At 41.0% G+C, this 14,675-nt stretch overlaps 1 protein-coding gene across 1 annotated transcript; it reads right to left on the bottom strand.

Annotated features, from left to right (window-relative positions):
* Positions 1 to 1,744: 1,744 nt before the first annotated feature.
* LOC123872247 (ATP-dependent RNA helicase DDX42) lies at positions 1,745 to 14,361 on the bottom strand. The gene is made up of 14 exons (XM_045916411.1): positions 13,916 to 14,361; positions 13,122 to 13,212; positions 11,869 to 12,038; positions 11,411 to 11,651; positions 10,888 to 11,044; positions 10,083 to 10,322; positions 9,447 to 9,575; positions 6,722 to 6,896; positions 5,227 to 5,323; positions 4,577 to 4,727; positions 3,514 to 3,707; positions 2,985 to 3,094; positions 2,279 to 2,414; positions 1,745 to 1,935 (listed from the first exon to the last, which is right to left on the bottom strand). The coding sequence occupies exons 1-14, from the start codon at positions 14,140 to 14,142 to the stop codon at positions 1,795 to 1,797; spliced, it is 2,259 nt and encodes a 752-aa protein (XP_045772367.1). The 5' UTR covers positions 14,143 to 14,361; the 3' UTR covers positions 1,745 to 1,794.
* Positions 14,362 to 14,675: the final 314 nt, after the last annotated feature.

A 14,675-nucleotide genomic window follows, 5' to 3' on the forward strand; every position in this document is an offset into this window, starting at 1 on the left:
CGTGAGTCAAGGTTAAAAAACCAAACAAGTATAAGTCGCACTCGCATGCGAAGGGTTCTGTACCAGCGTACAAGACATAGGTACCTAACACATTTATATAGAACTCTGCAAGTTAATAACGGTCTGCGCCATCTTTATGTGATTTACTGAATTAAACTTTTGTGAACACATTTTAATTCTTTTTTGTGTGATATAACCACAAATTCACGGTTTTCAGATTTTTTTACTTGGGCATAAGACCTACTTACCTTTCATGATTTTAGGTCAACAGAAAGTACCCTAAAGATTTTCTTGACAGACACGACAGACGGACAGACAAACAGACAGACAGACAGTCATCAAAGTGATCCTGTAAGGGTTCCGTTTTTCCTTTTGAGGTACGGAACCCTAAAAATTATCAAGTTGGGTTCCTTTATCTACCTATCATAGTAATGGAATGGTGGTTCCCATATAGAAATCGATTAGAGAATAATGAGTAGGTTTTCCATTTCTGCACGAAGTTTAGTGAGTTTAAGTTAAGTAGTCGGCAAGATAATCAACACGAGATATTATCCGCAATCATCGGTCGCGTGCCGCGCAGCAGTTAGCACGAACGTATTAAAACTTAGCCGAACACCACTGATTGTAGGATAGCCAGGGCGTAGTTCCATACGGCTATACATATTTACCTACTAAAGGTGTCTCCTTGGCGTGTTATACTATCTACATGCTCAGTCATCAACTCACTGTCGGGCGTCCGCACGAGGTCACTTTCAAAGGTCTGAACAGACGAGGGACACTCTTAGGGGAACTTTTTAACCCCCGACCCAAAAAGAGGGGGACGTGTGTATCTGTGTATCTGTCTGTGGCATCGTAGCGCCTACACGAATGAACCGATTTTAATTTAGTTTTTTTTTTGTTTGAAAGGTGGCTTGATCGAGAGTGTTCTTAGCTATCATCCAAGAAAATCCGTTCAGCCGTTTGAAAGTTATCAGCTTTTTTCTAGTTACTGCAACCTTCACTTGTCGGGGGTGTTATAAATTTTTAATTTACACTTGTTGTTCTTCAAAAAAGAAAGAAAGAAAGAAGAAAGAAATAATAGCCAAAGGCGGACCGCAAAGAAGTACGCGGGAGTCCTCGAAAAAAAAAGAAAGTTCAAACTTCCACTCAATTGTATCTACACTTTTGTTTTTGTCCTTCACGTACAAAAGTCCTTCATCTGCTCAGGCCCTCAGACCTGCGGCGTTTATTCGCAACGTGTATGCAAGGAAATTGAAATCTCACCTTACAAACTAATAATGACCTATACCCGCTTTCTCTGCCACGTAGATTTAAACATCCCGTGGAAACTTTACGGGTTGAAATGTATCTCCTTCTAAAATCTAAACCTACAGGGTGTAAAATGTGTCTTCCAAATTCCGTTATGACATCAATGCGAGCGCAGTGAGCACGATTTTTTCACTTTAACAGATAGATATACCGTAGCATGCGTAACCACAGCGTAGTTTTCTAATATTAAGCGCGGGCGTTAGTGAGCTCACAAACTTTTTAATATGGTCGATCAAGTAATAAAACGCTTTTCCACGTCAATATAATACATTTATTACACCAGCAGTATATACAGTATGTACGTCACTCCCAGCAGCTGCGCTTGCCGCTCTTGCGCACGCGCTCAGCCAGTCATCTGACTCGTCAGAGGCTGCTCGCCGTTGACGGCGGGGACAGAAGGGTATAGAGGGTAAAGGAGTCAATAAAACTCAGTGAACACGTCAACATAATACATTTATTACATCAGCAGTGTATACAGTATGTACATCACTCCCAGCGGCTTCGCTTGCCGCTCTTGCGCACGCGCTCGGGCCGGTCATCTGACTCGTCAGCGGCCGCGGGTTCGTTGACGCCGGGCGCCAGAGCCGGCCGCGTCTGCTCCCACGAGTGGTCCGATGACGCGGTGAACTGCGAAGAGAAAAATATCTCGTGAGATTAAAAAAATATGACTGCCCTCGCAAAAACGAACTTAAAGATTTAAAAAAACACATTTGCAAATTAATACAAGCGCCATATTGATTTTTTTTCAAGTTTACAGCCAGTGCCGTTCGGGATAATGTCAGGAATTAACAAAGATTAATGAATGAAAATTTCAAAATGGCTACCCTGAAAATTTAATAAAATTAAAATGTTATTTTTTGTACGATGTTCTTAATGTACAAAAAAATACAGTGTGTGAAAAATTAAAAAAAAACTTGTATTTAGCCAATTTTTTTTTTAATTTTTGTTTATAGTACAGGGTACAGCATACCTGGTTGTACTGCGAGCGGAAGGCCTGCTTGAGTGAGGAGAGGCGATCGGTGGCAGGGCCGCCGGTTTTCTCCGGGGCTGCGATGGCCAGTGGGGCTTCGTCGTTGTACGCGGGCAGGCCGGGCCGCTCCTTGTACCTGATTGTGATACCTTACATTTTACAACTTTACAAGAATTTACTTCAGCAAAATAAAATCCATACTAATATAATATTATAAATGCGAAAGTGTCTGTCTGCTACCTTTTCACGGCCCCACTGTTTAACCGCTTTTGACGAAATTTGGTAAAGAGTTGGCTTACATCCTGAGGGCGGACATAGCTATTTTTAAATCCCGTAAAATCAAAGTGTTCCCACGGGACTTTCAAAGACCCATCCGATTAACCGATTTATATGAGGTACAGAGGTAGCTGCATCCTGGAAATTGACGTAGGCAACGTTTTATCTCGGAAAGCAGAGTTCCCACGGGATTTTTTAAAAAAATCCACGCGGACGAAGTCGCGAGCATTATCTAGTAATTCATAAAGTAGTTTGTAAGCTGTGACCAAAACATACGACCATTTGGGTTTGGGTTTTTCTTTCACAGTTCGTTGCGACGTCTAGTTTGGGAATGAAATATTTCATACACCCAAAACATGTCGTTCATAACTATTATGTACGGAACTCTAAAAGAAGAGACCGGACTCGCACTTGGCCGGGTCCTGCTTACCCCAGTCCGCAGCCGCCAATGTTGAGGTTCTTTCCCTTGCCCTTCTTAAAGCGTGACTTGCGGAACCACGAGGACTGCATCGCCAAATGCGCGAGCTCTTCCGGCACCTCCTGAAAAACATCATATGCGTATTATGTTATTTGCAGAAATTCATTATTTCCTGCTGCGGTCTAATACGTTTGCAGTGCTTGTGTGTGATGTGTGCGAGTGTGCATGTAGAGTGTGTACACTGTACAAGTGTGAGTAGTGTGTAGAGACGAGTGTGAATTTGAATAGTGTGTACGACTGTGAATAGAGTGTGTATGAGTGTGAGTAAAGTATTCGAGTGTAAGTAGCATATGAGTAGAGTGTTAACTAGTGTGGGTAGTGTACACAAGTGTGTGGAGTGTGAACAAGTGTGAGTACGGATTTGAATAGTGTGTGTACGAGTGCGAGTAGTGTTTGAGTAGTGTGTACGAGTGTGAATAATGTGTGTGAGTGTGAGTGAAATGTGTATGTAAGTCTGTCATGTGTTGTGTGTGTGACTCACCTGCTGCACGCCCTCGAGGTTCCGCAGCAGGTGTCCCGCAAAGTCCTTGTCCTTGTCCCGCGAGAGTAGCGTGTACGCGTTGCCACGCACGCCCGCGCGTCCCGTCCTGCCCACTCTGTGCGTGTGTGTGTCAATGTCCCGGGACACCGTGTAGTTGATTACTGTACGGATGTGCGGGATGTCTAGACCACGGGCTGTTAAACAAGGATAAAAAATATCATTATTATTAAGAACTTTTATGAAACAATCTAATCTAAAATCTAAAAAGATGCGACTAGTTATTATTATTATAAAAGTGGTATACTCTATCCACGAAAACAAGCAGGCACTCTCTCTGTTACAATGACCGGCAAACAACTTGGGCATTAACGCGATTGGCTGGTGAGTGGCGCGTGCACGTGATTGGTTGATACGTCGAATTTCCGAATTCGCCAACTTTCTCCTAGTACACCTCATCAGGTCCACGTTGTTGCCGGGCACTATACGTAATACCATACAAATGACATTGATAACACTCTCAGTGGGCGTTAACCACAGGCAATCGGGGTGAGGACGCCCCGCACACCTGCACAGCCCCCGCGCTAACCCGGTGCGGGGGGACTCATATCAGGGCATTGCCTACTAAACAAACACCTTTTTGTTATAGGTGTCACCAACAGTCCTCTGTACAGGGCCTGCATGGAGGTCGATGAAACACCGACGCACCTGCTCCTGGAGTGCACGGGCGTAGCAGAACAACGAGAACGCCATTTGGGATCCCCAACCTCTCTTCATGAAGCCCTGGGCAACCTGGGCAGTCTACTAGGCTGCTGGAACGAGCTTAGATGGCTGGAGTGAAGCGGCGGGGAAGAGCAACGCACGCACAACAGACGGAAACGTTTAAGTGCGGAAACCAGCCCAGAAAGAAGAACCCGGTGCGGGATAGCGCGAGTGATGTGAGGCTGTGTGGGGCGTCCCCGCGCCTCACACCTCGATGGCCATCTCGACCTGTCGCGTACTATAGATTTGCTAGTGCTGGTTCAACCGTAAGCAAGTAGAGTACGATGCAGATTAAGAGACTTACCAGCAACGTCAGTGGCTACTAGTATGTTGGACTCTTGCCGTTTGAAGGCGGTTATGACCTTGTTCCTGTCAGCTTGGTCCATATCTCCGTGCAACAACAGCGCATCGTATTGCTGCACTCCTAGATTTGCTGCCGTTTGTTCTGCTTCCAACTGAAAACAGCAGAAATATCAATTTTTAAAAAAACCTTAATGCAGCAAAGGTAGTAAGAAGTAAAAATAAAATCGTTTAGATTAAGAAACTAGTGGGAGAAATGATTAAATAATAATAATTTATTTGTTCTTAAAATTAGTCTTTTTAACCCCCGACCCAAAAAGAGAGCTCTTATTACAATCTGTGAAAGGTTTCTTATCATATCATGTAAATAACAAATAATAGTGCTTTTAATATATAACACTACTACTTGGTACTTTAAAACTCGATAAAAGATTGTGGCCCCAAAACAACTGTTCTGTATGGCGACCATTTAAATAGGGTCATTGATGAAAAATACCGAACCAGTTGTCACCAGCACTAAAATCCAAAATGTATTTGTACAGTGCAGAATTTGAAATTTTAAAAACGGAATTTTCTTAGTTTATTTGACAAAATGATAAAAGAAAGCCTGAAAGAGTCCTGTTAATTTCTGGAGTAGTAAATAAGACGAGTTACCTTTTTAGTTACAAATATTAACACACTTCCAGAAGAAAGGAAGTCGACTAGATTTTCTAATAACCAAGGCCATTTCTCTTCTGGTTTGTTGAATATTCTGAAACAAATATAAAGTTAATAACTAAGCAAAATTTCCCAACACATGATAAAATAACAAGTCAAGTGCATGCCAGTACATTTTGAAATAATTCATCATCATCATCATCATCATCATCAGCCTGTGGATATCCACTGTTAGACATAGGTCTTCCCTATAGAGCGCTACCACACCCGGTCCTCAGCCTTCCTCATCCAGCCACTTCCCGCCAGCCGCTTTATATCGTCGGTTCTTCGTGCTGGAGGGCGTCCCACACTACGCTTACTTAAACGCGGTCTCCTCTCAAGGACTTTCCGGCTCCAACGGCCATCGCCTCTACGACAGGCATGGCCTGCCCACTGCCACTTCAGCTTGCTAATTAATTAATTTATATTTTTAACCCCCGACCCAAAAAGAGGGGTGTTATAAGTTTGACGTGTGTATCTGTGTGTCTGTGTATCTGTGTATCTGTCTGTGGCATCGTAGCGCCTAAACGAATGAACCGATTTGAATTTACTTTTTTTTGTTTGAAAGGTGGCTTGATCGAGAGTGTTCTTAGCTATAATCCAAAAAAAATGGTTCAGCCGTTTAAAAGTTATCAGCTATTTTCTAGTTTTCTTGTAGAAAAGAAGGTTAGATAACCCTTAAGTTCATAATATTCAAGTGTCAATTGACAAATGTCAAGCTGTCAAGATGGACGTTGCCTAGATATACATAATTATTTATTTGGAAATGATTTGTCGGGGGTGTTGAAAATTTTTAATTTACACTTGTAAAACACCTATTCAACGCGGTAGGCGTTGTGGTAGCTAGGTTACATGATTGGTCCAGGAGTCGCTATAAGGGGTGATGTGGAAGCGACCTAGCGACAGCGCTAACTAACCCTTAGTTAGCGCTGTCTCTCCTCATTGGAGACATTTCGGGACTCATAAATGAGGGATGCAATAAATAATAGTCATTGTTGTCTCGTAGTGCGAGAGTATCGTTAGTGCGCCACTCATTCTTTTTTTGATGAAGTGTGCCTTAAATTATATTCTAGACTAAATATTTGTATTTATTTTTGTTGTTGTGAAACTGATGTATATTTATTCTGCAATCAATAAAAACTAGTTTATTTTATAGTGCCCGGCAAACAACTTGGACCTGAAGAGAGTAGTGGGCGAATCCAGAAACCAAAGCCAACGTATCAACCAATCGCATGGGTGGCAATGGGTGCACACCCACACTGACTGATCAACCAATCACGTGCACTCGCCATTCGCCAGCCAATCGCATCAGTACTCAAGTTGTTTGCCGGGCACTGTATTTACGTTTATTTTTAACCGACTTCGAAAAAAGGAGGAGTTTCTCAATTCGTCGGAATCTTTTTTTACGACGGAAGCTTAGAAAACTAATGAGAGTAATACAAGTGTGACTGACCGCACATGCTGCGCTACAAGATGGCAGGCCTCCCCGGCCGCGCCGTGCTGCACGCGCACGGGGTCGTGCAGCGCGTCGCGAGCCAGCTTCTCCACGCGCCGCGGGAACGTTGCGGAGAACAGCAGCGCCTGTCTGTCCGGCCGCACGTGGTTGCAGATCGACCTCACCTGCGGCTCTGTCGGAAACCGCGATATGTTGGAAATAGGAGCAGGAGACAAAGTTGGAAACCACGACGTGAGACAATGTTGGAAATACGTCTGTCCGGCTGCACGTGGTTGCAGATCGACCTCACTTGCGGCTCTGTTGGAAACCGCGATATGTTGGTAATAAGGGCATGAGGCAATGTTGGAATCCACGACATTAGACAATGATGGAAATAAGGGGCCTGTCACGAGAGACAATGTTGGAATTCAGAACATGATAGTCTTGGAATTCGGAACACGCCAGAATGTTGCGAATCGGGATGTGAAATTTTGGCAATGGGGATGTCACATGAGACAATGTTGGAATTAGGGGCATAAGACAATCCCACCAAAAACATTTCATGTAAAATGTTAGCCAAGACTCACAAGTTCATAATGTTTTCACTGTTAAAAAGTTATGAGATCTCTAGTAGAGCCAAGCCCCTAGCTGAGCTTAGATTTGTGCTGGCCATGGGACCTATCCCAAGTCCAAAGTAATATAGCTCTTAAATGTTCTTGACTATATCACATTTATAACAATAAATAACAAATCACTCTACTTACAAGCTCTGATTCTACAAACCCTACATCTTGGTAAAAAAAGACGGCTTGGCCGTTTAATAACTTTTAACGTTTAATATGTTATGTCATGTAATAGTTTTACGAACATTAAACGGCCAAGCCGTACTTTTTTTACCAAGATATAGGGTTTGTAGAATCAGAGCTTGTAAGTAGAGTGATTTGTTATTTATTGTTATAAATGTGATATAGTCAAGAACATTTAAGAGCTATATTACTTTGGACTTGGGATAGGTCCCATGGCCAGCACAAATCTAAGCTCAGCTAGGGGCTTGGCTCTACTAGAGATCTCATAACTTTTTAACAGTGAAAACATTATGAACTTGTGAGTCTTGGCTAACATTTTACATGAAATGTTTTTGGTGGGATTTCATTTCTTTTTGGCAGGTGCCCTAAATTTTTTTGGATCTATTTCTTGTAGGTACATCATTTTCATGGCCCACTCTCTATCGTTACCTCTTTTTTTAAAAGCTTTTATTCAACTTGCAATGTACTCGTATGTAAGTATATTTGTTCGGGTGGAATCTTGCAACTCAATTTTGAAGCAGATATACCAAATTTCAGTCTTTTAGGACTTCAGGAAACACAGATACTTGGTACGTTTGATAAATCTGCCACGGACATCTTATCCTGTAAACTTTAGTATTCGAGCAACAGATTTTACAGATATGCATCTCATATACGAGGGGATGAAGGGGGACCCGATTTCTTAATTTATCTGTTGTTCATAATTCTTGAAATTCCTACTTAATGCCAAATTTCAGTCTTCTAGGACTTCAGAAAGTACCCTAGAATTTGTGACTAGAGGTTTTGAATGTCGATAAATCTGAAACTATAAAAGCTAGACAATTGATACTCAGTACGTTTAATGAATCTGCCAAGGACATCTTATCCTGAAAATATCAGCATTCTAGCGATAGAATTTAAAGATTTGCTTTCCCCATACAGAGGCGTAGAGGGGTGAAATTTCCAATTTCTTAATTTTTTTGTAGTTTGTATGCAATTTCTAGTCTACATACCAAATTTCAGCCTTCTAGGACTTCGGGAAGTACCCTAGAATTACAGACTAGAAGTTTTGACTGTCAATAAATCTGAAACTATAAAAGCTAGACAATTGATACTCAATGCGTTTAATCAATTTGCCAAGGACATTTTATCCTGTAAATATCAGCATTCTAGCAACAGAATTTACTGATTTGCTTTTCTCATAAGAGGCGTAGAGGGGGGGAAACTCCAATTTCTCAATTTTTCTGTAGTTTGTATGCAATTCCTAGTCTACATACCAAATTTCAGCCTTCTAGGACTTCAGGAAGTTCCCTAGAATTACAGACTAGAAGTTTTGACTGTCAATAAATCTGAAACTATAAAAGCTAGACAATTGATACTCAATGCGTTTAATCAATTTGCCAAGGACATCTTATCCTGAAAATATCAGCATTCTACCGACAGAATTTACAGATTTGCTTTACGCATAAGAGTCGTAGAGGGGGGGCATTGCCAATTTCTTAATTTTCCTGTAGTTTGTATGCAATTTCTAGTCTACATACCAAATTTCAGCCTTCTAGGACTTCTGGAAGTACCCTAGAATTACAGACTATGAATTGTGATGATCATCAGTGAGGGACGAAAACGGCGTATTTTAGGTATCAATAAATCTGTAACCATAAAAGCTAGATATTTGATACTTAGTATATTTGGTAAATTTGCTGAGGACACCTTATACTGAAAATTTCAGCTTTCTAGCGTCATCCAGACCGAAGTTATGACGGGTCGAAAATACGGCGAAACACTTCGAGAAAAAGGTACTACGTAGCGCCCCGGCCGCCGTTTGGCTCGTCTTGGCGGGGGCACTGCCGTGCCCCCTGATGTTGGAAATAGGTACAAATCACTAATGTTTTCTTTTTCACTTATAAAGCCACAGTGCTAGAGGTCATTAAAAAATTTGAACTAGTATTTTCACTTACCAAAGCCCATATCAAACATCCGATCAGCCTCATCCAACACAAGGTATGTGACTCGCTGTAGGTCCGTGGCCTTACACTTGACGAGGTCTATCACTCGCCCAGGAGTGCCCACTATGATCTCCGCTCCGCCTGGTAGAAAATATCTATACTTATAATATTATAACAATCCATAATATCTACTGATATTTTACGAAAGTGCGTCCGTCTACACATTTAAGTCGGCTGGTTGCGCTTTTTTGCTGTCCATGCGACTTATAAAAGTCGAAGTACCATAACATGCAGTTTTTAGGGTTCCGTATCTCAAAAGGAAAAACGAAACCCTTATACACTTTGTTGTCTGTCTTTCTGTCAGAATCATGAAAGGCTGGTAGATAGGTTAGCACAAGTAATGGAAACAATCCTAAAACCCTGAATTTGTGGTTACATCACAAAAAAAAATTGTGTTCATAAAAAAATAATAGTATTTTCAATTTTTAAAGTAAGATAACTAACTATACCAAGTGAAGTATCATATAAAAGGGCTTTTATTTATTTTTTATCTAATATTTTTTGATTTATCGTGCAAAATGTCAGAAAAATTACCAGAGTACGGAACTCTCGGTGCGCGAGTCTGACTCACATTTGTTTTTAACTTACCTTCTAACGCTTTGGTCTGTTCCCACTTCGATCCACCACCATAGCAGCACACGCATCTGATATTGTACACTTTGCCGAACTTCTTCGCCTCCATATAAATCTGTTGTGCCAGCTCCCTCGTGGGTGCCAGTATGAGGCCAATGGGGCCGTCTCCAGGGGCCAACTCCTTCTGGTCCATGATGTGCACCAGGAGAGGCCACAGAAACGCCGCCGTTTTACCGGAACCCGTGCGTGCGATACCTATGGATGAATCAAAACTGGTCTAGTGTGTCAGAAACTCAGAACACATTTTCCAGAAATCTCTTTTATTTCCCGGGTAGGCCTTTTTAGGTAAGGTCAGTTGAAGGTAAATTGGCTATAAAATAAATAAATAAAAAACCAAGAAAGTTGTGTAAGCAAGAGCAAGCATTATTTAAAACTATTCCAAACAAGTGTATAGGATTAGTAAAATTAGTAGTTAGAAAATCAAAAACAAATGGATGGTTTGATTGAACAAAATTCGTACTAATATTATTAACACGAAAGTGTGTCTATCGGTCTGTCTGTTAGCTTTTCACGGTCAACCTATCAACCGATTTTAATGGGTACAAAGTTACTTACATCCCGGGAACTGACATAGGCAACTTTTTAGCCCGGAAAACCAGAGTTCCCACAGGATTTTTAAAAAACCTAAATCCAAGCGGACAAAGTCGCGGGCATCATCTAGTCACTAGTGGAAAATAAAAAAGGACCCTTTATTATACTTCTTTTTTACCATCTTACCCTAAAAGATCGAAATATAAACAGTCAGGAGATCATTACTTACCGATAAGGTCTCGTCCAGATAAGGCCGCGGGCACACCAGCGGCCTGCACGGGCGTTGGCTGAGTGTATTCTGAGCGTCGGATCGCTTTCATGAGTTGCTCGTCGAAGCCCAAGTGCGCGAAACTGCTGACCGGTCGCGGTGGGTCGGGCCCCGAAATCTAAATCAGAGTTCTAGTTTAACAATCTAGATTCTAGACCAAACTGTACCAGCCAAAATCATAGTTTTAATACACCCAAACAGATGCCACGAGTCCGTATAATGTTTAAGTTGTGATTTTGGACACAAAAAAGATAATTTATTTTTAACCAACTTCCAAAAAGGAGGAAGTTCTCAATAATTAAGAAAGACCTAAAAACCAAAGTCAAAGTCAAAATCATTTATTCAAAGTAGGTACAATTGTACTCTTTTTGATGGTCGAAATTGTTACGATATAGTGGTGATAATTAATAATGTAAATTGAAACTAAAGCTACGAGGGTTCCAAACGCGCCCAAGTCTGAGAAGAACCAGTAGAAGAAACTAACCTTTACTCCTAGATTCTTCTTCAGCTCCTCAACTTGTTGCTGATCTAACTTCTCTATATCCTCATGTGGTGTATAGAAGTTCTTTTCAAAGGGCTCATACTGTATCTCAGAGTGATCGATGGGTGGCAAGGGATCTATGATTTTCTTCTTTGGAGGGGGTATGGGGTTGCCATCTTCGTCATATTCTATTTCTACGTCTGAGCCATCATCTGCCGTTGTGAGTGGATTTTCTTCCATGTATCTGTGTAAGTACATAGCAATTTGAAAGACATAATATCCAGAATGTAACCAGAACGCTGGCAAAAACTAAGGTAGGTGATGTACTGATGATTACTGATAAGACACCATAAAAAAACTACAATTTTTTTTTTTTGAAAAATACTAAATCACTAAAACTACAAGGTAAGGCAAATGGTTATTGGTACTGGATTGTGTTGAATACCCCAACGTGAACTAACTTATAATAGCTCTCCTCGTCATCCATCTCGTCAATATCCCCCCTTGTGCCGCGCGCGCCGTCCCCCTTCCCAGTGACCGCGTTCTCTTTGCTGCTCTTCAGGTCCCGAGCTGCCTGCTGCTCCAGCCCCGCCATGTACGCGTCCAGTGGGTCCTCCTCTTCATCATCTGCCTGGTGAAATTAAATATAAAAGGTTTCAGGACTCAGAATAGAATGGATTTTTATTTAAATAAACTTTTTACAAGTGCTTTTGAATCGTCAAAATAATCTACCACTGGTTTGGAATGCCCTAACCGAGAATCTCATTTACACACACACTCACACCAGTTTTCCTTTACAAGTACCAAATTATCTAGGTTTATTATGTTTATCTAGGTACCTAAAAGTCAAATGTTGAAGCACATTCTGTGCTTGTGCAATTATGTATTTCATCTTTAACCCCCGACCAAAAAGAGAGGTGTTATAAGTTTGACGTGTGTATCTGTGTATCTGTGTATCTGTCTGTGGCATCGTAGCGCCTAAACGAATGAACCGATTTTAATTTACATTTTTTTGTTTGAAAGGCGGCTTGATCGAGAGTGTTCTTAGCTATAATCCAAAAAAATTGGTTCAGCGGTTTAAAAGTTATCAGCTCTTTTCTAGTTTTCTTGTAGAAAAGAAGGTTAGATAACCGTTAGGTTCATAATATTATGTCAATTGACAAATGTCAAGCTGTCAAGACGGACGTTGCCTTGATACATAATTATTTATTTGAAAATGATGTTTTGAAAAACTAAGATACTTTGGATCGTAGCAAAGAGTATATAGGCGCGAAATAGTCCAAGAAAATCGGTTCAGCTGTTTGAAAGTTATCAGGTCTTTTCTAGTTACTGTAACCTTCACTTGTCGGGGGTGTTATAAATTTTTAATTTACACTTGTTAGATAAGCGAACGAGGGGCTGGTTATCCTTAACACAGAAAGAACTAAAAATCTAGCTAGGATAAACAATTACTGATCTTACAATGATTGTTTTATATTTTTTAACTTTTTTTTACAGCAATAAGCACTTGAATTATAAGCAGCTTTTGCTGATGTGTCTATATCAAAAGTGCTTTGAGGTTTCCAAATGTTTGTCCAATGTTGTTCAAGATCAAACACTACCTACTTATGTATGTCACAAAATGACTGTAAATAAACATTTTTATTATTATTTAAATGCAGGATGTTGTGTGGTGCATTGTACAGAGCATAGCTTCTATATAAATATAACTTACTCTAGAACTGCTGGCTTCATTGGTGGGGCTGCCGGGTGCAGGAATGTAAGCGAGGGCTGGAGTTGGTGGCTCATCATCTTCATCAAAATACCTGCCAACAACACACAAGAGTCAAATAAGAATTGACCTACACAGTGGTGTGCACTGGTTTAAAGCCAGGGTAGGCATTAAAGTATGAACTTATTTTATGGCAGCTCATAATGAAAAAAACGTGTTGATTTATTACAACTAGGGTAGGCAGTACTTTTATACCTCTATGAGCTGCACGCCACTGGACCTACAGTTCAAGGAATTCAATTTCAATTTTATTTATTTGCTGATACAGATATGGAGGTGTAAATCTATTCCATACTAATATTATAAGAGCGAAAATGTGTCTGTCTGCTAGCTTTGCATGGCCCAACCGTCTAACCAATTTTGATGAAATTCAATACAGATTTAGCTTGTATCCCAGGGATGGACATAGGCTACTTTTTATCCCGGAAAATCAGAGTTCCCACAGGATTCCTAAAAGTCCATTTGTTTAACCAATTTATATGAAATTTGGTTCAAAGGTAGCTTACGTCCCGGAAATTAACATAGGCAACTTTTTATCCCCACTATGTAACCTCTGACTCTGTCTTTGGCGTCAGTGTAAACTGTAAGGGTATTTCTCAATAAATCAAATAAAAAATAAGTATACTTACCTGTCTTGTTCAAACTGAAACTCATGTCTAAGCAAAGCCAAAGTACACTCTATGGACCTCAGCTTAAGAGCTAAACCACTGAAGGAATTAAATAAATGAAAAACTAACTCATCCTCGGTCTTCGCCCGCTTCTTCCCGATCGTGCCCCAGTTCCCGGTTACCGCGTTCTGAGTGATGGCATTCATCGTCGAGTAGCCCTGCTTCGACAAGCCGCTGGGCGGAGGCACCGCGTGCATTGGCGTCGTAGGGGGCGGCACAGCATGCAGGGATACGTTCGAAGGGTTCCGCTTCGGCATCGTGAACCCGGCGAACCCGAAACCTTTCCCTCCACTCATTTTGACGCACTTAAGATAACCAACGAATACTCAAATCAACTATCATCACAAATTCACTTTTACTTATTCTCTACAGTCGGTTTGTGGCTACACTACAGCGGTTGCCATCTAACGCTTATTTACTTATGAAATATTAAACTGCACATAGTGATTAATAATTAAACTACAACAAATTAGTGAAGAATCAAGAAGCAACAACAGCGACAACAGCCAGCAAAATGTCAAACTGACAGGTGATGGACAGTGTTGCAACTTGCAAGTTTATGAGTTGAATTCCCCTGAAATCATCATGTGAAAATACTAAATGTATTTGTTTAATTTTATTCATTTCTCTAAATATAACTCTATCAAAGGCGAGTGGTGATAACAGGCGAGTGGTGGCGGTGAGCACATAACGTAATAGTTAAACACCTCAGCCTCTTACATATTCAAGGGGCCGGAGATCGGCGTTCGATCACGGTCACGGGTATGAACCCTTTTTAACCGACTTCGAAAAAAGGAGGAGGTTCTCAATTCGTCAGAATCTTTTATTT

Source organism: Maniola jurtina, chromosome 15, assembly GCF_905333055.1.
Source record: "Maniola jurtina chromosome 15, ilManJurt1.1, whole genome shotgun sequence".
In the NCBI taxonomy this organism is placed as follows: domain Eukaryota; kingdom Metazoa; phylum Arthropoda; class Insecta; order Lepidoptera; family Nymphalidae; genus Maniola; species Maniola jurtina.

Excerpts from the sequence above, each read along its gene's own strand:
- LOC123872247 (XM_045916411.1), bottom strand. The coding sequence starts at position 14,142 with ATGAGTGGAGGGAAAGGTTTCGGGTTCGCCGGGTTCACGATGCCGAAG. Across the intron at positions 5,324-6,721 it reads CTTGTAGCGCAGCATGTGCG|AATATTCAACAAACCAGAAG; the intron begins GTCAGTCACACT and ends TATTTGTTTCAG. Across the intron at positions 1,936-2,278 it reads TCCGCTCGCAGTACAACCAG|TTCACCGCGTCATCGGACCA; the intron begins GTATGCTGTACC and ends TTCTCTTCGCAG.